The following is a 24,379-nucleotide window of genomic DNA, read 5'->3' on the forward strand; positions in this document are numbered from 1 at the left end:
GAAAAAGTGAACGGAAGTCGTGAACCCAGCCACGATGGCGTCTGCTTTCGCATTCGACATGAGAACGTTACTGTCTGTTGTGTTTTGGTTTTGTAAGATGCATTCCTCTGATATTTTATATTTTAGTAATGCGAACAAGGTTTTAACGCTTCGTTTTATTGCTTGATGAAGGTACACACGGGTGCCTGGCTTGGGATTTTAATTTAACCTGAAACTTGACACTTTTCAATCATTAGAAATTTCAATTGTTTGTCCTGCAACCATTAATTTGTGCATACTTTGTTTGCATAGGTTCAAATCTTTGGGCTAATTGAAGAACATGTTAAGGCTATCTTATGTTAAAGCCTTACCGACATTGAAGAGGCTGCTATTTTTAAACAAAATGTTTTAACTCATTTGAGTTATACATGTTAATTGTTCCAACTTCCAGGCATTGGGATGCATCAGTGGGAATGGAAGACACATGCACAGGAATCCACTTTATCAAGTGTAAAAGGTAAAAATATGCATTTCGTATGACTAGTATTACACTGTTCAGTCTTTATTTACCTTTATATGGGAACGCAGAAGAAGAAGAAGAAGATTTACCTTTATAACACTGTGCAATATTTTGGTCATATTCATCTAGAATGGTCAGAAAAACTGTAAATGTTATTGCATTGTGATGGTTGTGTAGTTATGACTGATGCAGAATATTTTGGGTACAGTGGAACCCCCCTTTTAAGACCCCTGCATTGGGTCCTACTAAAATGCGAAAAGACGCGAAAAGACAGCAAATAGATACGAAAAGACAACAAATAGATACGAAAAGACGCACACAGATCAAGGGCAGACACCGGGGACGTAACAAGTCGTGTTTGACGTCGCTTTTGATGTCACCCGGATGTCCATTTTAGCTGAGTTAAAAGATCCTGTAATCCATGTCAGGGTGTCGGTGGATTATGGAAACACTGCATAACCAGCACGCACGGTAAAACTGGGTTTGGCGCTGCTCTTGCGGCGACGTATAGTGATATATTTTCCCCCGAGGGGAAGGACCCAAATTGCCCCCTCGTGGGGGCCTCTGCGTTTCAATATACAAATGGTCAAGAGTACAACAGAGCGTCGAGTGCCTGTATCACGAGTTGGTCACAAAACTAGCCTTGTAAAGGCAACCATTCTACATGCACCTCAATCAAACCTGTTCTAATCTGTTCAAAATAAGTTGATTTCAATATGCATGTCTTCTTGTGTTCAAATCTGTGTCTGTTGAGTTATATATCTGTGGATTAGTTCGAAAAAGTCGGTTGTCGGCGAAACGCGAAACGTGACACAATTCACACACTACACTTTGAAGCTGCATGTTCGCTTTACCAGAGACAATTTGAAACTGAATCAATCATATCATGTTATGAAAGACAAAACAGTTCAATGCAGGTTTACTGTCAGGACGAACGAATGACCGGCGATGTGTATAATTGCGTTCAAAGGACGGCTGCTTGCGCGTAACCGTCGCGTTAGTTTTTCGTACCGAGTTCGTCTTCATTTTAACAACGAGTTGGAAGTCTCGCGTAGGTGGGAAACAGCATGATTTTAAAGCTTCTATTGCTGCCTTCATTTCGGCATAGGACTTTAAGCGGTTTCTTGATTCCACCCTACATAGCAGTCCAAGGGAAAAATAATTGAAAACCGCGTAAATGTTATGTTACGCGCATGCAACAAAAAACGATCCCTCACTAGGACGTGAACGAGATTTTGCGTAAGCGGCGGCCATTTTGAATATTGTTTACAAAAGAGCTGGTCACATGCTGTTTTGGTCGAAGCATTGATGGATCATTGTGGCGAAAAAGCATGAGGTAAGTTTTGCTGTTTATGGTTACGTTCATGCAGTTTTGTCAGTGAAAGACATGAAATGCAAGTAAAGTGACCAAAATACATTATCATTTTTATGAACAACGGCATGAACGTGAAAACAGTGTTAGCAGGGGTTATCTTAGTCGCATTTGGAATTGTGGAAAATGTTTGTTGATTTGTTATGAGCACATGTTTGTGAGTGACCATGCTTACTTTTGGTGTTACTGTTTTTAATGTTACATGCGTGAATATGTTTGCTTTAGGAGAATGATTTTTACATGTTTTTTAGCGAGAAGACCAATTTTGGACGTAGTGTTGTGAGATCTCGAAGGATTAAAAAAAATTGTTACGACTTACCATTTTTTTACCATCTTGACGCGTGATTGTAACTTAACACGAAAGTACATATCGTTAACATTACGTACAAGCAAGTGCTGCATTCATTTTAGATCGGGGAAATTTTAAAGAAAAACAAATATGCAATAATCTGAACATTTGCATTCTCGATGAATGTGGATGGCCCTGGTACGATCTTAAACCCAAGTTTGAATGTTCTGTTCGTACGTAACCTAACGCAATCACAGTGACAACATGCCCGTGTAAAGTTACATGCTAACTATCACCTTGTTGATGGAAACTGAATCTGCAAGTACCTGTCTGATTTTTCAAGATGATGCGTTTTGAATGGCGATCTTTAACTTCAGTTTGTGTTTTCGCCTGCACAAGGGATGTTTTAGTGATATATATGTGTTTGTGTGTAACTTTACTCCATAAAGAGTGGTGTTGAGTTACACTCATGTATTTTTCATCACACAAGTTTGGTATAGCAAAATCTATTGAATAGGAGCTTTTTAATACAAATGAATTGTTTGCTTCATGGTAACATTTGAATTATAATTGTGCATTATGTTACATGCAGTAAAAACGTGCATGCAAGTAACTTAACACGACAAATGCATGTTATGTACCTGCAGTCATACTGACATTTTCAAATGGCATTGCTAAGATGAACTCAGGATTTCATTGACTGGTTCAATCCCACTTTGAAAGGTGACTGGATGGAAACAGTCAACAATTTTGCTTTTCAAACTGTTTAATGCTTCAAAATAGATTAAAGGTGTTTGCATGTAACATGACACCATAGGTTTTGTGTAAAGTTACTTTCAAACGTATCTTGAAGAATTTCACATTTTTGTGCACACTAATTGCACACTATAATGTTCAAAGAGTGGATCATTTAGTACAAGCATTTTTTTGAGTCACTTGAGAAAAAGTGACTCTATGTAATCGGTCAGTGTTAGTCTGTCCGGCCGGCCGTCCGGCCGGCCGGCCGGCCGTAGACACCACCTTAACGTTGGACTTTTCTCGGAAACTATCAAAGCGATCCGGCTCATATTTTGTTTAGTCGTGACCTCCAATGACCTCTACACTTTAACGATGGTTTCGTTGACCTTTGACCTTTTTCAAGGTCACAGGTCAGCGTCAAAGGAAAAATTAGACATTTTATATCTTTGACAAAGTTCATCGGATGTGATTGAAACTTTGTAGGATTATTCTTTACATCAAAGTATTTACATCTGTAGCCTTTTACGAACGTTATCAGAAAAACAAGGGAGATAACTAGCCTTTTCTGTTCGGCAACACACAACTTAACGTTGGGCTTTTCTCGGAAACTATAAAAGTGACCGGGCTCAAATTTTATGTGAACGTGACTCCCAGTGACCTCTACACTTTGACGTCTGCTTTGGTGACCTTTGACCTTTTTCAAGGTCACAGGTATGTCTTGAAGGAAAAAAATTGAAATATCATATCTCTGAAACTATTCATCGGATTTGATTCAAACTTTATAGGATTATTCTTTACATCAAATTATTTACATCTGTATTGTGTTGTGAATAGCAATTTCTTCCTGTCCATCTGATGCCTCATATAATATTCAGAACTGCGAAAGTGACTCGATCGAGCGTTTGCTCTTCTTGTTTAAACATGTGTTTGAATGTCACATAACACAAACATAATCATAGACTAAGGGATTATTCGGTGTTAAGTTACATGTATGAGTAAAAATTGCCGTCAACATAGTTTATTATCTTTTCTTTCTTTTCTGTGGATGCTTTTTTTTTAAGGCTGCTTAACAACCAAGATATGGTTTAATGCAGGTCAACAAACAAACAAAACCCCACTTAATCTATTGCTTGAATGTAACTTTACTCGGTAAAAACAAAAATTCACAAAGAAGGTGAGTGTTTTCAGACTAAGAGTGAATAATTATGTATTAGGATGAGTTTTAACAGTATGTGTTTGAATCACAATGTAACATAACACACACATGATCAACAGCATTAGGAATGCTATTTCAGGACACAAAAAAGTTTGTTTCATCGGTCCAGCATTTAATTTTTTTTAAATTTTCTTCCTTCCCTGGACACTATCAACTGAGACAACATCCAGTGAAGTTTGCAGAACAGAGTGGTGTGGACTCAGCTGACAATACTGTGACCTGCATTTCCAGGGGTAAGAGTACAAGGACTTCAATACATTCAGGAAGAAATTGTGAGAATTGAGGCACTGGGGATTTATTTTTTTTGTTTGTTTCAGTACCGATGATACTAGTTTTTGTTTAAATGTACACGAATATATTAACATGCATGGTAATTTATGTTTAATTCAATCAAATTGATGATTTTCATGAGATTAGTTATGTGGAACTGGTACGCTTTGAATATCACCTCGGAATTTCTTGTTATTTTGTGTTGCAGATTCAAGCCCTCATTGGTGATGGTGCAGAAGTACATTTCCTGAAGAAACAGCGTGAAAGCAAACAGACTTCTATGTGTGGCCCTTTGTTCCCATGCACTAAGATTTCTGAAGCTGTACTGTTGTCATGTATTTGTTTAGCATGAGGTCAACCAGCCTAGATGCATTCCCTCCATAATAAAAAAACAAAACAATAAAAAATAATACGAGTGGGTGGAACGCTGTTTTGTTAATATTTCAAAACTGTCATTGATTTTCATGTATGCAGAGGCTCTTCTATTCCATCTGTCAGTGCCACATCTGTGGTTAGCAGCTTCATGTTTGTTTTTGAGTTCATGTTGTGCTGTTGTCTAGTTACAATCTGAAAGATAGGAAAGGCTGGTTGGTAGCAAAGTTTGGTTGGTAGGACATTTTTGGTTGTTGCCCAATGTTTTGTCTAACATTTGCTGTTTTGTTTGAGTATTTCTCTTTTGATTACTAAGGTGTAGCTGAAGTAATAACAAAAGTTGAATGGATATGTTTGCCTTTCCCTTATTCGGGATATTTTGTTTGTTGCCTAAAACTGGCTCTGAATCCACTTAAATTCAATTATTTCACTGTCTTAAGCACTCAATAGGTCATTCAATATTAAGAGAATGTTTTCTTCAATTACTAGTACGATTTAAGTGATTAAGAGGCTGTATAACAATTATTTCACCTTCAAATAGCACTAGTTGGTGTAAAGTTACTTGCATACGTCTTTTCTTGTTATTTATTCTTTCCCTTTATCACTTGGACTCACATTTTTGGATGTGAAATATGTTTATATCTATGTATTTACTTGCAGAACATTTAATTCTGGATGGATTTCTTTTTCTGGTGAAAAATGGGTAAGAAAAAGGATAGGTCACAGTGTTATGTTACATGCATGTATTGCTAGGTTTTCTATTTCATACATTAAAACGAGTAAAACAATTGTTGGGATACTTTAACCTTAATTAATACTTTAACTGAAGTATTTCATACCTTGACAATGTAGGAGCCTTTAATACAGTACATTTACTTAGTCATTTTACCTTGAAATTAGGAACGCCTGATGTTGTAAATGCATGGTGCATTATAACATAATTCAGAAATTGGAAAAATGAACTTTTTCTTCTTACAATTAAATATAAAGATAAGGCTTAACATATTTGAAGACTTTTTGTTTGTTTATTTTACTTAAATATGTTACTTTTTTAACATTGTGAGTCAAATGTTCTGCTTTGTGTAAAGTTACGTACATGCAAAAGTTACATGCAGTTTTCAATACTGTATCAGACTAGAACACTGTTGTTATGATTTAATCATTGAAAGTACACTTGTAGCAGGCTGTTAAAGTTAAATAAAGACCTGGAATTAAACTGGATTTGTTTTAAGTTGATGTTGATTGAAAGGGTCACGGTGTTACCGTTACATGCAAACCAAATACATTTTCTTCAAATACTACTCAGTAAATAGCCCATTTGAAATTTCTTTTGGTAGGAAGTATCAAGATAACTATATGCTCCAATTTAAGTAAAAAAGATTGTTTTATGACAAAATTATATTTGTCATGCTCATGTCACAGAGACTGGACACTATTCTGTACTCTTGACCAAATACGAACAGGTTGTGGAATGCAAGATCAATGCAAGAGGCACTAACAGGGATACATTTGCTCGGTTTGGGACGACTTCACTAGCGCCGAGCTATTACTGGCGGTCGAATAACCCAAACACTTTTGTCAAAAGTTATTGCATCCCCGTCCAATCAACTTTTTCTCTTGATGTATTACAAAAAGTCCTTTACTTTGCCAATAAACCCCAAAAATCGTGATCCAGCTCAGCTAAAATGGACTCATGGGACACAACTCTGGGTGTGGACATCCGGGTGACATCAAAAGCGACGTCAAACACGACTTGTTACGTCCCTGGTGTCTGCCCTTGATCTATGTGCGTCTTTTCGTATCTATTTGTTGTCTTTTCGTATCTATTTGCTGTCTTTTCGTGTCTTTTCGTGTCGTCTTTTCGTGTCTTTCGTGTCTTTTCGAGTTTTAGTGACACCGTTCATTGGAGACTTCCTCCATTTTAAGACCTTGCTCTTTCAGCTTTTCTGTTCATAATGTCTGTAAATTCACCTCCATTTTAAGACCTTGCTTTTTCAGCTTTTCTGTTCATAATGTCTGTAAATTCACCTCCATTTTAAGACCTTGCTCTTTCAGCTTTTCTGTTCATAATGTCTGTAAATTCACCTCCATTTTAAGACCTTGCTTTTTCAGCTTTTCTGTTCATAATGTCTGTAAATTCACCTCCATTTTAAGACTCCCTACTGTTAATTAAAGACCTGATTTTCTCAAATTTCTGAAGATCTTAAGACAAGGGTTATACTGTACAAGTAAGAACCGGAAACAAGGCGCTCTTTTTGGGGTGCCTCAGAGTGGTTTTAGTTCAAATTTAAACCTAACTTTGAGCTTGCCTTTGGGTTTTTTGTTTCTTTGATGTTAAAATGCATTTTTATTGAAGTTTTGTGTGAAATTCAGTTCTAACTTAGGTTTTGTTGTTGTTTTGTTGAGGGTTAAATGTAGTTCTGATTGAATAATTATATACTGTATACTCACGTGTAAACAAAGACGATACAAATCAAATACTAAGTACAGTATATTTTGGTCTTTTTATTTCCTGCTCTCACGTGCAGTTACCTTTGTTCTGCATTCTGATTAAAGTTTTATTTTGTGTATATTTACAGAGGTGAAGTTGTCGGACATCGTGGTGGTGGTGCTGTCACAGTCGCATCCGTACCACCAGAAGAGAGCAGAGCTGTTCAGGGACCATTTTGAAAAGCAACTCAAGGGTCTAGCAGAGGTAATATAACCTTTTATTTTCTTCTTCTTCGTTCATGGGGTGAAACTCCCATGTTCACTCATGTATTTGCACGTGTGGGTTTTTACGTGTTTGACCCTTTTTACCCCGCCATTCAGGGAACATATGACGATTTTGGGGAAAGCATGCTGGGCATTTTCGTGTTTCTATAACCCACCGAACTCTGACATGGATTACAGGATCTTGTGCTTGCGTGTACACATGAAGGGGGATAAGGCACTAGCAGGTCTGCACATAAGTTGACCTGGGATATCGGAAAAATCTCCACCCTTAACCCACCAAGCGGCCTCGGCTGGAATTTGAACTCGCGGCCTTCCGATTAGGAGGCCGATGTCTTATCCACCACACCACTGCGCCCGTCATATAAACTTTGATCTGTCACTGGTGATTTTCTTTTGCAACAGAATACAGTTGTACCCGTGATGCAGGGCTCTTAAGTGAGAGGACAGCTTGCAATAAAGGACACCTTCTCTTGTCCCTTTGTCTATTATCTCTGACAAAATATACCTGTCATGACAAGGCCACCTGCAATGTAGGGACATTTTGGTGTCCTTGCATAGTAGGTACCACTGCACTGTTGTTATTATTTTCATGGCATCTGATTCAAGGGCTCATTTCTGTTCTTTCCTTGCCTCACTTTATTAATCAGGATATAGTCATAGAATTCAGCACTGTTAGGCACAGTATACTTCAGAAAAAAAGCAATGTGCTTATGCATATTTTTTGGCTCACCCGAGAAATCAGTTGAATCTGCTTAATGAGCCATGTTGTTGTGGACACCCACTAGCTGGCTGTTTTGGGAAGAAGAAAAAATTAGATGCTTTTCAAGCAAGATCTTTATGAAATCACATACTTCCAGGGTTTCATGGCCACTAAAAATGACCAGGGTATGGTTTATCCTTGTCAAATTTCAAGGTTACAGTTGGGTCAAGCTTGGGTCAGTATGTAGAAAATTATCAATTGCTTGAGTGTTCATGGAGCGAGAGCAGCAGATAATTTGTTTCTGATTTATATTTTGCATGACACGGGTGAGTTGTTTGATAATTTGCTCGTCTTGTTGCAATACAGAAAGACCGACCGGACCTCCTGCTAACTCATGAAGTGTGGCCAGAAATGAATGGTGCCTGGACAATCTTTCCACTTGCTGCACCGTGAGTGTTCACATGCTGTATTTGGTGTCTGTGTTAAACAAATATTTGGGATAATTGCTGGAGGAGGGGGGGGGGGGGAGGTGTCCCCAGACCCCTCTACCATACTACCATACTTGGTGCTTTGTGCCTTCAACTACATGTACATATATGTCCCATCAGAATTTTGTTGAGGGTGTCAAATGATCCATAGCCTTTTTCTCCAAGGCTGAACCCTGTTGAGTTGTACAGTAAAACATCTGTTTTTAAGACCTGTACAAATCTGTACAAAAATTAGGTTTTGTTTATCTTCTGGTTTTTTTAGTCTTATAAAGGAGGGAGTCTCAAAATAGGGGTAAATTGAGAGACCTGATCAAGAGAAAAAGAAGGTCTTAAAACACAGCATTTTTAAGGAAAGGTTTTACTGTGTTGGTTTTACTTTGGCTTAAGAAGACAGGCTTAGAAGTTTGAAATAGTTTGGAATCTTGGGAATTCTAACAAGTCATGGGGACTCGATCTGAGACAGTATACAAATTCTACATCTATCACTTTGAATCATCTCTTTGAATCAAAACATCGGATATTGTTTTGGAATTTTGTCGTTTGTAAGACCTTGCAGAACAGAAATGTTATTTGCATATCTGGTTATTGTCTCAACGTAATTCCGTAATCAGACACATATGGGTACATGCTGTCGAATATTTTTCAGTGTGTGCTTTTTCTTCTTCTGTAGATTGGCCAAGCTGTATGGAAACAAACGATGGATAATTTTCTGCGAAGAAGATACCAGGATGGATGTACAGCGCCTTCCGTCTATCCTTCAGCAACACGACGACATAGATGTAAGTGAACGAAAGCTGAGCATTTCAAAATCTGCATGATGATATTCTAAATAGATAATATGTAGATACATGTACCATGTGCCTGCGATAAAAGAACAACCTTGGAACCAGCTGAAATTGTCCTTATTTAGCAGATGTCCCTTCATGACAGGTATATTTTGGTCAAGATAATGGCCACAGGGACAAAAGGTTCCTTTCGTGGGAGGTGTCCTCTCATTAATTTGAGGTGTCCTCTTATCAAGAAACACTGTAGGTTAAAGCAGGGTTCATACAGGTCATGAAAAACTTGGAAAGTCATGGAATTTGATTTTTAATTTTCCAGGCCTGGAAAGTCATGGAATTTCAATTCAAGCCATGAAAAGTCATGGAATTTAACAAAAATAAGAAAGAAAAAAAAAATTAACCTTTAGCACGCCAGCGGCGATTTTCGTCGCCCAGCCATTCCCCCCCCTTTGCCAGCCAGCGGCGATTTGCATCGCCAGCACAAGGCTTGTTTGTATGACCAACTTCTCGTTCGTATTTGCATACAAGAATAACGGTATTTTGAACGGCACTTGAGCCAAAGCGAGGCTCACTTCCTTCCGTTATCTCGTCGTGTCGTCTGCGCTGCATTTGAGTCGGTTTCGTCGAAGTTTTCTGCTTTTGTTTTTGCATCGATAAAGTACTTTAGCGCTTCGACAAGCAAGATGGAGGATGATGAGTTTGAAACTTTCTTTCGAGTTGTTTCTTGACAACAAAAAGTATGCGGAATTGGAACGAATTACCGAGGAAGATCTTCGTAATGAACTGTGTATCGCGGTGAAAAAAATGACAGTTCGTCAAGTCACAGTGACGGTTACGAAACGGAATTTACGAAAGTGCAGATGGATACAAACAGTGGCTGGTCCAGTTTAGTGAAATGACAGGACCAGCAAACATTACCGATAATCTGACTGCGTAGCAAATGCTTGACTTGCTTGTCGAAGAGACACTGCGTAGAAACTGACTCAAATTCAGTGCAAAGCAAGCCAGTGTCAAAACTGGCAGTGACAAGACGTAAAAAGTTTGCGTGTTCGGAAATGGCGACCTGTGGATCTAGTCATGGAAAATGTTATTGAGGCTCATGGAAAGTCATGGAAAAGTCATGGAATTTTGTTTCTAAAAACCAGTGGGGACCCTGTTAAAGAGCGTGTACAATGTAGTTACTTTAAGTCCTCTATCCCCCTCAATAGATAACACCATTTAGACCAAACAAATGGGTACCTATGTTGCTAGCATCTTCTCATGTCAGAGATGAAAGGTCAACAGGAGATGTCCTGTCTTCATGCAGAGATGTTATAGCACAATTAATAGTCCTTCTTCTGCGTTTGTGGGCTGAAACTCCCACTTACACTCGTGTTTTTGCACGAGTGGAATTTTACATGTATGACCGTTTTTACCCCGCCATTTAGGCATCCATACGCCGCTTTCGGAGGAAGCATGCTGGGTATTTTTGTGTTTCTATAACCCACTGAACTCTGACATGGATTACAGGATCTTTTCCCTGCGCACTTGGTCTTGTGCATTCGTGTACACACAAAGGGGGATAAGCCACCAGCAGGTCTGCACATAAGTTGACCTGGGAGATCAGAAAAATCTCCACACTTAACCTACCAGGCGGCCGCACCCGGGATTCGAACCCACGACCTTCCAATCAAGAGGCCGACGTCTTACCACCCCGCCACAGCGCCCGTCAATTAATACTCCAAGCCACATTAGAATCATTGTCTGCTACCACTCTCCTATCAGTAGCTGAAACCGTAATCTTGTGTAAGAGAATGTGAAAGATTTTAAAATGTTGTGTGTTTTCGTCTTTAATTGTTTGTACACTGCAGTAGGGAAAGGTTGGAAGATTAGGCTTTGTAGAAAACCTTTATTGTATTGTAGTAAAGGTATGTTTTACTTTTTGAATGAATAATTAGTCATCCATGACCGATAAACGGCCCCATACTATTGCATGTCTGCAGGAACCGTTTCTGGGGCGAGGGCTGACGGATGCTCAGAGCACCATCATTCACCATTATGCAAGCTACCCACCTCACTTTGCTTACCCAGACTTTACAGCAGGGATGGCACTCAGTCTGCCACTGATTAAGAGGTAAAGGGGTGAAACTGATGACAGGAGTGGTACTTGGACCGTTTGCTTGCCTTGGTGGTTTCCAGAACATTCAGGGAGACACACATGCAGACATAGATGCGTGTGCTTGTGTATTTGTGTGCCATATATATGCATGTAAAACACTCTCATGCATGAACAAACAATTACAAACCCACACACCCACATGCAGGCATGAATGCACACACACATACACACATACCCACACACACACACACACACACACACACACACACACACACACACACACATACACACACACACACACACACACACACACACACACACACATGTGCAAATACTTATGGACAGAAACTGCTTGTGATGAACACAAACGTAACAACATAGTGTAATATACATGTGCACACATATGTGTTTGTGTTGGTTTTATACCATGTATCTGTTGTGTCAGGCTTGCCGTCTACTTCACTGATGGTTCCGGACAGAAGATACAGTTTTCCATTGACCCCAAGCATGAGGTGAGACTAAATGTGACTTAAAAAAACAAAGGTCTTTTGAACTTTCTCAATTGTTCACAATTGATGAAGATGAATATTGTGAATCCTTTTAAACCTGAAACTGGGACAAAAATGTAAGCATGTCGGTGCAATCCTTTAGAGCTAACATGGAAGCCAGAAGGTTTCGCCTGCATGATGGAGATTTGTATGTAAGAAAAAGGTTATGTATGAAAGAGATATGTGATTCAAGCGTAATATGTCTTGTTTTAAACAAATTAAGTATCGGGAATCTTATGACTTGATATCAGTGATTTCTTTATGAACATTACCTTGTCCTGTACCTAAGGTTGCTCTTTTTTTCCCCTTCCTTTTCTCTTTACGTGTGTGTGTGTGTGTGTGTGTGTGTATGCGTGTGTGTGTGTTTATATTTGGCTCACGTAAGTGTAGCCTATGCGATCGTAACTTTGTCTGTCTGTGCGTGTGTGCGTGTGTATGTCTGTGGTAGAAACTTTAACATTTAACTAAACACCGAAATACTCATTTCACCTGGTTATTTTTCAAGCACCATCTTCAAAATATTGAAGCAATGATCAACATTGTGTCGGCATGTGTGTAGTTAAAGCGTGTATCCAAAGAAAACGGGTGGTGGGGGGATTTGAAGGGGTACAAGCAGTTGACTGGTTTCTGTCGTGTGTGGTATGTAGACCAGGTCAGGTGTCAAGACCAGGTCAGGGGTCACGCGAAGGATTGTGGTATAGATTCACTTCTCCAGTTCTCACTTCTGCATTCGCCGATTCGGGGAAGACGATTTCATGTTGTTCGGTTTCTAAGCTCCAGAAAAGTAAATAAAGAAGCTACCAAAGGGAGATTTCCTACAATTTGATCTGCACAGCGTTTTTCCAATGTCCACGCGAGGAAGAGCTGTCGAAAGCGCAGTGTCGATCTGGCAGCCGTACCCCGGTAAGTAGCCAACAGAGACAGATCTAGTGTCTCCCACTCTGATAACGTGTCACCTACTGTTTTAATTTCTTTTTATTTCAGCAGACACGGATGTCAAACACAGTGCTAGGCAGTCACCTCTAGTGAAATGAGTTGATCTAAAGTGCCTGTAATGTTTGGATGTCTTTAATTCGATTTATGTGAATTTCAAGACTTGCAGTAGAGTCTCAAGTTAAGTTTACTCTGCCCGAAAAAAACTGTCCATCATTTACTTGAACATGCAGATATAAGGAAACGGAATGAATCTGTTCTCAAAGTCAAAATGATCACGATTTTTTCCTCAGATTCAAAACATGCACTGTCATGGTTTTGTCTGTACAATTTAGTAAGTCTTACCTTGCAACAACTTCCTTGAACTTGAAAGACAGTTTTTGAATGCTAGATCTGTATCGCGTTTCATTCCAGACTCGATTCTCTCTTTGATTGTACTGTTTGCTGTTTACGCACTATCATGATTCGCTATGTAACGTTTGGTAAGCTTACCTTGCAACAGCTTTCTTGTCTTTGTTGGCATTTTCTTTCAAGGCAGTACAACGTAAGATTAGATTCTTTCGGACAGAAGGTAGAATGTGAGTTTTGAGACAACGACAGTCGTCCAAAGAAAGCTTGCTGTGGCATTTGTTTGTAAATAATGGTACATGTGTCACAGTGATTCTGTATTTTTCTGCGGTTGATGTGGTTTCTTTTTTCCTCTCTTGTTTTTTCCCTCCTGAGTTGATCGTTATCATTTAAACAAGACCCTCAGAGAGTACCTCCGTTGCTCCTTAAAATGGAATGTGAATAGTGTGTTGGTTGTGTTGACCGTCAGAATTATTTTAAGAACCAGGCTGCTGCAGTCAGTTGACATGTTTCGCATATTGTAGGGTTACCATGCTGCATAGGTAAAGTGGCTTGTATAACCTGACTATTCTGTTTCAAAACACTGTTTATATTTGTGTAGGTTGTAGTCATCATAACTAATCGCATTTTGCCATTTGTTTCAGAAAGGAGGTTAACCTACAAGATCGACGCTATGTCAGATATGCCTCAGCCACATGAAGACTTCCGAATTTAGATCCACTTGGCAGGGTGACAAGTCTTGATGAAAAGTATGGGACTGAGGACAGCAGTGGAAAAAGTGGCCACATGGCAGGTACCTATTGCTTAGTGTCTGCAGTGCAAAAGACAGATAAGCTGATGGTAGATTTGCAAATGAACACAGTGCCTGTGTGTGTGTGTGAGGATTGCACAAGATCTCATTCAAGGACAACTGCACCAACAACAAATACACAGTCATTTTATCCCCGAGTACGCTAGTACTTGGGCTCAGCAGACTTTAATTGTGTGTCTGTCTGTGTGTGTGTCTTTCTCCACTTAACAGCTTATTGCTGGGAAACTACTGGGCGCAGTTCGTTCAAAAGTTGATACACTAACTTGATAATAGGTCCGATTGATCGTATTAAAACTTCATAATGTTACCTGGGACCTAAATGCGAAATAAACCACAAAAACGACTTGGCCGTAGGAGGAGTTCACACCGGCGGGGCAACACGCAGCCATTGAGCTGATAGAACAGCCGAACGCGTCACACACTGACGAGAAAAGCCGAACGCGTCACACACTGACGAGAAATATAGCTCATAAAAAGCATGCGTCTCGCATGCGAGACGATTTGCCAGGCTTTGCGCGTTGTGTGTTTGAATAATTTGATTTGTTGTGTACCCCATTTTCTACCAAGCGTTGGTTGCTCGGTCGCGACTGCGGTGGTTTAGAGGTCGCGATTTTGTGTTTTGATTCTTATCATATTAATTTGTATTTTTTCTTATGGTTTCCTTTGTTTACATATGTTTCAGTCTTTTACCTTCACTTTACATTAAAGAATTTGGTAAAACTACCTGGGGCGTGATAAATGCAAGAATCCGCGAGCCAGGACAGTAAAAGAACTTCGTGGGCCACCAGTTCACCAGTTATGAAGAGGGTCGGCAGTATATTTTTCACTGTGATCAAATAAAAGAGAAAGGCCAGTCACCACGCACATCCTCGGCTCGCATGCAATGTACTTATATAGCAAAGGGAATGCCTGTAATTCACACAGAGCAATCACTTGGTCTTAAACGTGCACAAGACAAAAACTTTCATACTGGGGGAGCGAGCCAGTCTGAAGAGTACTCGGGTCCAGCGCAAGCGTTTTTTATCTGTTTGCCTTCTTTTGAAAATTATACATGGAGTTGATATGATGCGTTAGTTTTAACTGTGAGTGTGTGTGTGTGTGTGTGTGTGTGACGGATGAGTTTGTGTAACTGTTTGTTGATTTCTTACGGGAGCCTTGAAGGCTTCGCCTCTTGTTTGATTTGTTTGTTTATATATATATAGATGGTAAATGTAACATTTTGTTTTGTCAATAATTAAACGTTCCAATAACCTAAAATTCTTGTTTTTTTAATTTTGTTTGTTTGTTGCTGAGGTGTATAAAGGGTCTCAAACTGTGTTCCCTATGAGATATTGTGGTTGGTTCTCAGCTGGCCAAGTACCTGTGGGACAACCTGGACGTGAGGCTGGAGCCAGTGTGTGAGTTTTGCGGCACCCCTACCAGCAAGGCCAAGGACTGTGACTGTGTCGCCTGGCAACCCACACCATTCCCCACCCACTGTGTGAGTTGTAGCTTAATTGCAGGATGCAGGGCCGTGTTCCACATTGTGTGAAATTGGAGGTGTAATCAAACTTCCTGATAGACCTGCGCAATGGCCTAGTGAATAAGACGCAGGCCCCCCAAGCGGAAAGTCGTGGGTTCTAATTCTGGCCCCGACTGATGGGTTAAGGGTGGAGATTTTTCTGATCTCCCAGGTCAACTTATGTGCAGACCTGCTAGTGCCTTATCCCCCTTCGTGTGTACACGCCAGCACAAGACCAAATGCGCTCGAAAAAGATCCTGTAATCCATGTCAGAATTCAGTGGGTTATAGAAACACGAAAATACCAAGCATGCATCAGGAGAAATTAGGCTTTTAGGTACATCCTTGATAACAATAATGACAATGATGATGGTGATAATAATATATGGTTTTGATAAAGTCTCCTTAAATTTAGAGGGGCAATTTTACAAATTCCCAGGCAACACATCAGCATATCAGCAAATACACCAAGATATAGTGAGTGTCATAGTATTCTTAGAAAACAAGCAATTTGCACATCATTTTCTAAAGAAGTAAATTGTGAAAAGACTTAATTTTTTTGACAAGTACAAGTTCTAACATAATTCATTGTGCAAGACTCTGATTGTTCTCCGCCTGTTGACAGGGTCCTCCCATTGGAAAATCAGAGCTGTTTGTTGCCGTCAAGACCTGCTCCAAGTTCCATGAAGACAGAGGTATACAATAAAACCCCTCTTTTATGACTCCCTCCTTTTTAGGGAACTGCTTTCCTTAGATTTTTGGATATCTTATCCTTCACCGGATCTCATTTTGGACTACACAGTCAGGATATGTGGGTCGTGTACGACCCATACTTTCCAGTACTGTGCAGGATTCAATGTACACGACCCACACCATCCGAATAGGAATAAATGTTTTGCTGCCTCTCTGCAGAGTATGGGTCGTTCACGACCCACACCATCCGAATAAGGATAAACAGCGTAAAATTCCTTACGTCATTCCATATGGGTCATCCATGACCCACATCATCCGGACTGTGTAGTTCAAATTAAGTCATCGTTTTTTTGTTTGTTAACAAAGATAATCTTTCAAAAGTTGGGCAATGGGAAGGTCGTATGGTGATTGGAGATTACATGAAGTCTCAATTGAAAACTCCAAATAGTTTCAGAGATAAAGACGATTTTGTGAGACTCTGGGTCATCCACGAAGCACGGTGAAGGTTAAGAGGAGGGTTCCACCGTACTGCACTGTACACCAAGATAGGAAAGCTTGATCTTGTTGTTTGAGTTATGTTATATGAAGTCTTATATCGTGCGCGTATCTCCAGACTCGGACTCAAGGCGCAGGGATCTATTGATGAGTTGATATTGCAATCTCAAGGAAAGGGGAAGGTGGGGGGGGGGGGGGGGGGGGATGGATTGCAATCTCAAGGAAAGGGGAAGGTGGGGGGGGGGGGGGGGGAGAGAGTAGTCGTATAACATTTAAAGTAGTGACTGATGTTTTCCCCTATTAATTTGTAGAATGCTGAAAGCACCAGAGTTTGGATTGTCATTTGGTGAGAATAACTGGTCGTTACTCCATTTCACAGATGCCCAGTTGTCTAGAGTTGAAGACAGATATGCATGTGTCACATTTGTTCAGAGATGTACACCAGTCAAAACCATGCTCTGACATTGCAACTGGCAGAGCAATATGAATGTACAATTGTATCTATGATGTGACACCTGTCTGGTGAGAGAAAACCTCCTGGTGAAGGATCTAGCTGCCATCTGGCGCCCTTTTTACATTTAGTCAAGTTTTGACTAAATGTTTTAACGTAGAGGGGGGAATCGAGACGAGGGTGTGGTGTATGTGTGTGTGTGTGTGTAGAGCGATTCAGAGAAAACTACTGGACCGATCTTCATGAAACTTGACATGAGAGATCCTGAGTATGGTATCTCCAGACGTTTTTTTCATTTTTTTGATAAATGTCTTTGATGACGTCATATCCGGCTTTTCGTGAAAGTTGAGGCGGCACTGTCACGCTCTCATTTTTCAACCAAATGGGTTGAAATTTTGGTCAAGTAATCTTCGACGAAGCCCGGACTTTGGTATTGCATTTCAGCTTGGAGGCTTAAAATTTAATTAATGAGTTTGCTCATTAAAGTTGTCATTAAAATCGATTTTTTTGCATACAGATTTAAAATTGATTGCATCGTATTCTTCATCACATTCTGAATATAAAAATATATACATATGTCATGTTTACTCTTAAAATGTGATCACAATTAACGAAAATAGATTAGTTAGTCTTACAATTAAAAGTTAAGAAATCGATCCAAAAATGATTTCATCTTATTCTTTATCATTTCCTGATTCCAAAAACATATAGATATGATAGGTTGTATTTCCTGCTTAGCACAATACGCTACCGCGCTAATCTGGCGTGTCAATATCACTACGTTTTGCACGTGGAAGGTGAGCGATTTCCTTCACGTGGGGATTGACGAAGCTGTACTGTCTTGGTGAAAAAATACAGTGCCTTCAGTTTCATTCCGTGAGTTCGACAGCTTGACTAAATGTAGTAATTTCGCCTTACGCGACTTGTTTTTCTTGTCTTGACAAAAGAATCCCTGTCATGAAAGAACACTCCCCCGAAATCGGCGTATGCTGCCTGAATGGCGGGGTAGAAACGGCCATACACGTAAAATATCCACTCGTGCTAAAAGATGAGTGAACGTGGGAGTTTTAGCCCATGACGAAGACGAAGAAGAAGGAAAGAACATCTTCAGGGCAGGGAAACTGTGTGCTGGTCCTCTCACCACAGGTACCACTGTCATTCATTCTCACCTGCAGCGGTCTGTGTATTGTGTGCAGTGCCGGTTGTTCAAAACACGTGGGGGAAAGACGCGCAGCTGATTGAGTACTACAGCGATGTGGAAAACACCTCCATTCCTACGGTCGACCTCGGAGTGCCCAATACAGAGTCAGGTATTCTTCTTTTTTTTACATTCTATGGCTGCAACTTCCACATACACTCGTGAGTACGAGTTGGCTATTTGTATGATGACACCCTATGGTCGGCCACAGCAGGCTTGTTCGAGTCAAAGTATCACACCGAATACTGACTTGTAATATCATATACACCTGGTTGCTGATGTAAGGGTTAAATGTGCAGCTGAAGGTATACATGTACTACAGCGATGTTGAAGATAGCTTCATTCAGACCTGGGAACCCATACGATTTCGCCATATTTTGTACGCATGATTGTCTGGAATGCGATCAGTACGATGAGTGGAAAAAAATACGACGAGAACAATTTTAGACTATTTTCTTCTCAAGCGCATTCCGAAGCCGATCCAGTATTTTGACTCATGAATACAGTTTTTGTCAGTAAACATTGCAAGAAGCATTTGTTTTAAATGTATTGGTAAACTTAATTAACGGTGCGATGGATGCGAGTGAAGCATGTTTGAATCATTGATGTTCAAATGCTGTTTGGAGTACGCTAATTTTTCTTAAAATACTCCAAGTTTGTTTGAGAATACTCTCAAGTGCAAAACAGGGGTTTCCAGGTCTGTTTATTTCTACAGGGTGTCCAACACAGAGTCGGGTACACGTTTGACATTTTCACAGGTGTGTTTAATGCAGGGGCCGGTGTAATGATGAGTCATCAGTGTTTTTTTGCCCTGCTTTCTGAGGAGGGGTTGATGGGAATGTACGCCTGCAGAAGTATTTCTTTTGGTTGTAAGAACACTTTGAGCGGGGAATTTGTATTTCTCTTGTTTGTTTTCCATTTTAATGCTAGTTTCTTATGCCACACGGTCATGTTTGTGTGCCTGGTCTTATTCATTGTAAAGCCTGTGTTTTAGTTGTGCTGACCCTATTAATTTATACACGTATGAGCTAAGATCGTACATGTTTTCTTTCTCTTGACAAACAGGTCACTGTGGGAAGACTCGGGCCATCATACACAACATTGCCAGGAAGAGAGAGTTAGCTTCTTTGGAGTGGTTACTGATTGCCGATGACGACACTATTATAAAGTGAGTATTTATGTGGGAAGCTGACATATCATGGGAAAGATACAGACAATTTACAGGCTTCAAAAAGGCAAACAATTAGAAAATGTGGCATTTCAGAGAACTGGCATCTTCAAAGGATGATTTTTCTGTACTGTATCTGTGTTTTTAAAACTACAGGACTTATTTTCAATGTCTGCGATGAAAGGCTTCACGATATTGTGTATTCTAACAGCAGAACTTATTTTGAATGTCTGCAATGAAAGCCTTCACGATATTGTGTATTCTAACAGCAGAACTTATTTTGAATGTCTGCAATGAAAGCCTTCACGATATTGTGTATTCTAACAGCAGAACTTATTTTGAATGTCTGCAATGAAAGTCTTCACGATATTGTGTATTCTAACAGCAGAACTTATTTTGAATGTCTGCAATGAAAGCCTTCACGATATTGTGTATTCTAATCGCAGAACTTGTTTTCAATGTCTGCAATGAAAGCCTTCACGATATTGTGTATTCTAACAGCAGAACTTATTTTGAATGTCTGCAATGAAAGCCTTCACGATATTATGTATTCTAAATGCAGAACTTATTTTGAAGATGTACAATCAAAGGCTTCCTGATATATCTGAGTTTTCTAACTGAGAAAGTTATTTTCAAAGTCTGAAATGAAACTCTGCACGATATTTGGGTTTTCTAACTAAAAGTTTTTTTCAAGATCTGAAATGAAAGTTATCTGGGTTTTCTAAGTGCAGAAATTCTTTTCAGTCTGGAGCTGTTGCGAAGCTTGCTGTCATGCTACAAGAGCGATGAGCCGGTGTTTCTGGGCGAGCGTTACGGCTATGCTGTAGCCGCTGGCTATGGATACAACTACATCACGGGAGGCGGAGGGTGAGTCAGCTCATGTAAAGAGCTACACACCTTTGCATCTGTCCAGTTTCTTTTGACCAGTAGTATGTGATATTGTGCTTGATTGTGAAGCCCAGTTTGATAGGTTTTGGACCAGTAGTATGTGATATTGTGCTTGATTGCGAAGCCCAGTTTGATAGGTTTTGGGCCAGTAGTATGTGATATTGTGCTTGATTGTGAAGCCCAGTTTGATAGGTTTTGGGCCAGTAGTATGTGATATTGTGCTTGATTGTGAAGCCCAGTTTGATAGGTTTTGGACCAGTAGTATGTGATATTGTGCTTGATTGTGAAGCCCAGTTTGATAGGTTTTGGACCAGTTTGGAACACCTTGTTGCAGCTACACCTTCCCCTCCCTCCCCCCTTCATCCTCCTATTGAAGTACCGCATTTGAGACCTTGCTTTCTAAAATGTTCTGTTCATATCCTCTGTAAATTCATCTCTACATTAAGACTCCCTCCGTTTTAAGAACTGATTTTGAAGGTCCCACAAGAGGGAGGGGGGAATTTCATTGCTCTAGTGGGAAATAAAAAGATTTTAAAAAAACACTGTACTCACGTGTTTCAAGAAGACAATACAAATCACAACATTCGACGTTTCGACCCTAGGGTCTTCCTCAGGAACACAAAACACGAAACAGAGTGGATAAAAGAAGAGCACAGACGACAGAACAGAAAGAAGAACAGTTGTCACGATTCACTAACCAAAACAATTGGACAGAGGCCCCCTTTAAGCCTTGAAAGTGTGTTTGTAAATACAAGTTTTCAGAAATTTCTAGTGAGCAAATCAAAGTGGGCTGATGAAATCGGTGTTGAGCGTGACGTGTGTGTTGCAGCATGGTGTTCAACAGGGCGGCGGTAGATCTTGTGGCCAACGAGTTCTCCTGTCCCAGTGTCGACTCACCGGACGACATGATTCTTGGCATGTTCTTCACCAGCAGGGGCCTGGCCAACACACACAGCCGCTACTTCCATCAGGTGAGAATGATGTGTTGATTGTTGGGGATGCAGAAATTAACACTCGCACGCAGAGGATTGACATTTTGTGGGGCAATAAATGCAGTGTGAATCACTCGCCCCTTTTGGTGAAGCTATATGCATACACAAACACACCCAGGCACATACACAAGCACAGATGCATGCACACACGCACTCTCACAGACAGTTACTCACACAGAAAAGAAACAAATATTTTTGTTTACCTAAATGATGTAAGATGAAAAGCTTTCTTGGTTCACTATTGGGGGCTTATTGTCCTCAGGCTCACAGATGCCTATCTAGGAAATTACATTTTTATTGCGATGTAGGTTATGAGCAGGGGAACTTAACAAAGCAGAAGAAATATTTCTTTGGCCGGTGTGCATGTGTCAGCGTTACAGATCAAGTTGGGGTGACAGCCTCTGTGCACTTTTATGATAATTACGTAAGCGTTGATTTACTCACAAACATGTCATCTTCAGAGGATTTTTAAGATGTTTTTAAACTTTTATTCAATTAAATGTTAAAGTGCATGGGTTTTTTTCAGGCTCGCCCTTACGATTACAGTCCAGATTTTTTGAGCACCCAAATACCTGTGTCGTTTCACAAACACTGGAACTGTGACCCATACGAGGTCTACAAACAGTTGGTGGCTGCAAAACTGCCACAGCTGTCCTCCGCAGACAGACATGAGGAACTGTGATGTGTGAGCTGTGAAACTGTTATGCCGATTGTGTTAACACAAATACACAGATAAAGGTTAGATGTGTTAACACAAATACACAGGTAAAGGTTAGATGTGTTAACACAAATACACAGGTAAAGGTTAGATGTGTTAACACAAATACACAGATAAAGGTTAGATGTGTTAACACAAATACACAGGTAAAGGTTAGATGTGTTAACACAAGTACACAGATAAAGGTTAGATGTGTTAACACAAATACACAGATAAAGGTTAGATGTGTTAACACAAATACAAGATAAAGGTTAGATGTGTTAACACAAATACACAGGTAAAGGTTAGATGTGTTAACACAAGTACACAGATAAAGGTTAGATGTGTTAACACAAATACACAGATAAAGGTTAGATGTGTTAACACAAATACACAGATAAAGGTTAGATGTGTTAACACAAATACACAGATAAAGGTTAGATGTGTTAACACAAATACACAGATAAAGGTTAGATTACTTACGTAGGAGGTTTACACATGTTATAATAGCAAGACACACAGGGTCTGCAGCGGCCACAAAGAAAGAAATATAAAGAAATCAGAAAAACAATAAACAAAACCAACCAACCAGCCAGCCAAACAAACAAATGCTGGCAAATTAAGCGAATGCAAGCAAACAAAACCAGCCAGCCAGCCAGCCAGCCAAACAAACAAACAAGAAGACAAACAGACAAACAAGCACACAAAAGCAAGCAAACAAACAGTTTGGATCAGTGAAGCATCATACAAAATACTCTCGTTTTAAAATTTGCCATGGGAGAAATTGTGTCGAGAGCAGGGTATAAATGTTTTTTGTTTACAAAACATTTGTTGTGCGTTTTGTGTTAATTTAATGAACATTCCTGACCATTTCCACCACTGTGAATCTGAAGCTTTCATGATCGTGGATGTTATACAGAATTCCATGGGTTTTTTTATACTGTGAAATTCCCCTTTTTCCACGTTTTGAAATCCTGCTTTCTAAGGTTTCTGTTCACAACATTTGTAAATTTACTCCCATTTGAATACTCTCTCTTAGTGTGTTGGTGGGCTTAAAAGGGCGTTTCTGCTGTTACAGAATTGATATATACTAATGATCAAAATACTGTTGACGAATAAGGGTATGTTGAAAACAAGGGTGACTGTTGTGATAGGGCTAATGATGAACCAGTTATCATCGGTTGAGAAGAGATGGAGAAAGCCCATATTTATTTATGTTTAACTGCATTGCTTACACGTACGCCTCGCCTATCAAAACTGGCATCTGTGGCAGGGATGGAAAGCTGGTGTCTGTAACTGGGTCATTTAATTGTCATAATTGATTCACTTTTGGGGTGCACATTGGTACTTTCAAGACACCTATGCTAAACATATCGATCACAGGGGTTTACAGATGTATGCAAAGGTACTGTAGCAACATTTTACAGACTACATGTACTGATACAGATTATTTAATGCTTCTGTGATTGTTATTTTGCTGATTTTCCTGAAATAATCATGATGTATTTGCCTGACAGCCACGTCCAGGGTTGAATGCTTTATAGACGTTGGTGCTGTTTTCCATTACCACAGTGTGTGTGTCTCTGTTGTGTGTGTGTGTTGTGTGTGTGTGTGTTGTGTTTTGTGTGTGTGTTTATTTTGTCTGTGTTTTTGTGTGTGTCTGTGTGTGTGTGTTTGTGTGTTTTTTGTTTTGTGTGTGTGTGTGTGTGTGTGTGTGTGTGTGTGTGTGTGTGTGTGTGTGTGTGTGTTTTAGCACCAGCAGTATATGCCAGGATATTGTGCATGTACATGTGTGTGCTTTTATGTACGTTTAAAGGAATAAACAGAAACTTTAGACCTTGTTTATATATGGTGTAAATGCATATTTATATCCCCATAATTGCCAGGGTATTTGGGTTTTGTTTGCTTTTGACTTTCTTTTGCTGCATATGGCAGTATGCATTTATAATTGCTGTGTTCTAAGATTGACAATGACACTGCACAGCGTACATCTGTTGTCTTGTATGTGTTCACATGTAATTTGCTTTCTTATTGTTCTATGTGTGTGTGTGTGTGTGTGTGTGTGTGTGTGCGTTTGAACTGCTCTCATAGTGAAGTCTTTGGGTGGTCTACACACCT

General features: G+C 39.8%; 1 protein-coding gene and 1 long non-coding RNA gene across 3 annotated transcripts; both read left to right on the forward strand.

Annotated features, from left to right (window-relative positions):
- The first annotated feature begins 20 nt into the window (after positions 1 to 20).
- LOC138976066 (beta-1,3-glucosyltransferase-like) lies at positions 21 to 24,332 on the forward strand. Of its 2 annotated transcripts, XR_011458860.1 has the most exons (15): positions 21 to 92; positions 431 to 496; positions 7,336 to 7,451; positions 8,538 to 8,620; positions 9,330 to 9,438; positions 11,424 to 11,554; positions 11,985 to 12,051; positions 15,528 to 15,659; positions 16,305 to 16,374; positions 18,515 to 18,628; positions 19,582 to 19,684; positions 20,429 to 20,551; positions 21,402 to 21,543; positions 22,091 to 22,302; positions 22,731 to 24,332. XR_011458860.1 is itself a non-coding variant. In XM_070348876.1 (14 exons), exons 1-14 carry the CDS (start codon positions 35 to 37, stop codon positions 22,244 to 22,246), a joined length of 1,470 nt encoding a protein of 489 aa, XP_070204977.1. In that variant the 5' UTR covers positions 21 to 34; the 3' UTR covers positions 22,247 to 24,332. The 2 variants fall into 2 exon arrangements, 1 of the variants encoding a protein (XP_070204977.1); XM_070348876.1 differs by having other exon boundaries at positions 22,091 to 24,332.
- On the forward strand, positions 3,819 to 4,748 carry LOC138976063 (uncharacterized). Its single transcript, XR_011458859.1, has 2 exons — positions 3,819 to 4,347; positions 4,593 to 4,748. It is a non-coding gene; the product is annotated as an uncharacterized lncRNA (long non-coding RNA).
- Positions 24,333 to 24,379: the final 47 nt, after the last annotated feature.

The sequence above is a fragment of the Littorina saxatilis genome, linkage group LG9 (genome assembly GCF_037325665.1).
Source record: "Littorina saxatilis isolate snail1 linkage group LG9, US_GU_Lsax_2.0, whole genome shotgun sequence".
NCBI classification, from domain to species: Eukaryota; Metazoa; Mollusca; class Gastropoda; order Littorinimorpha; family Littorinidae; genus Littorina; species Littorina saxatilis.

Excerpts from the sequence above, each read along its gene's own strand:
- LOC138976066 (XM_070348876.1), top strand. The coding sequence starts at position 35 with ATGGCGTCTGCTTTCGCATTCGACATGAGAACGTTACTGTCTGTTGTG. Across the intron at positions 11,555-11,984 it reads AGTCTGCCACTGATTAAGAG|GCTTGCCGTCTACTTCACTG; the intron begins GTAAAGGGGTGA and ends CTGTTGTGTCAG. Across the intron at positions 20,552-21,401 it reads TACATCACGGGAGGCGGAGG|CATGGTGTTCAACAGGGCGG; the intron begins GTGAGTCAGCTC and ends TGTGTGTTGCAG.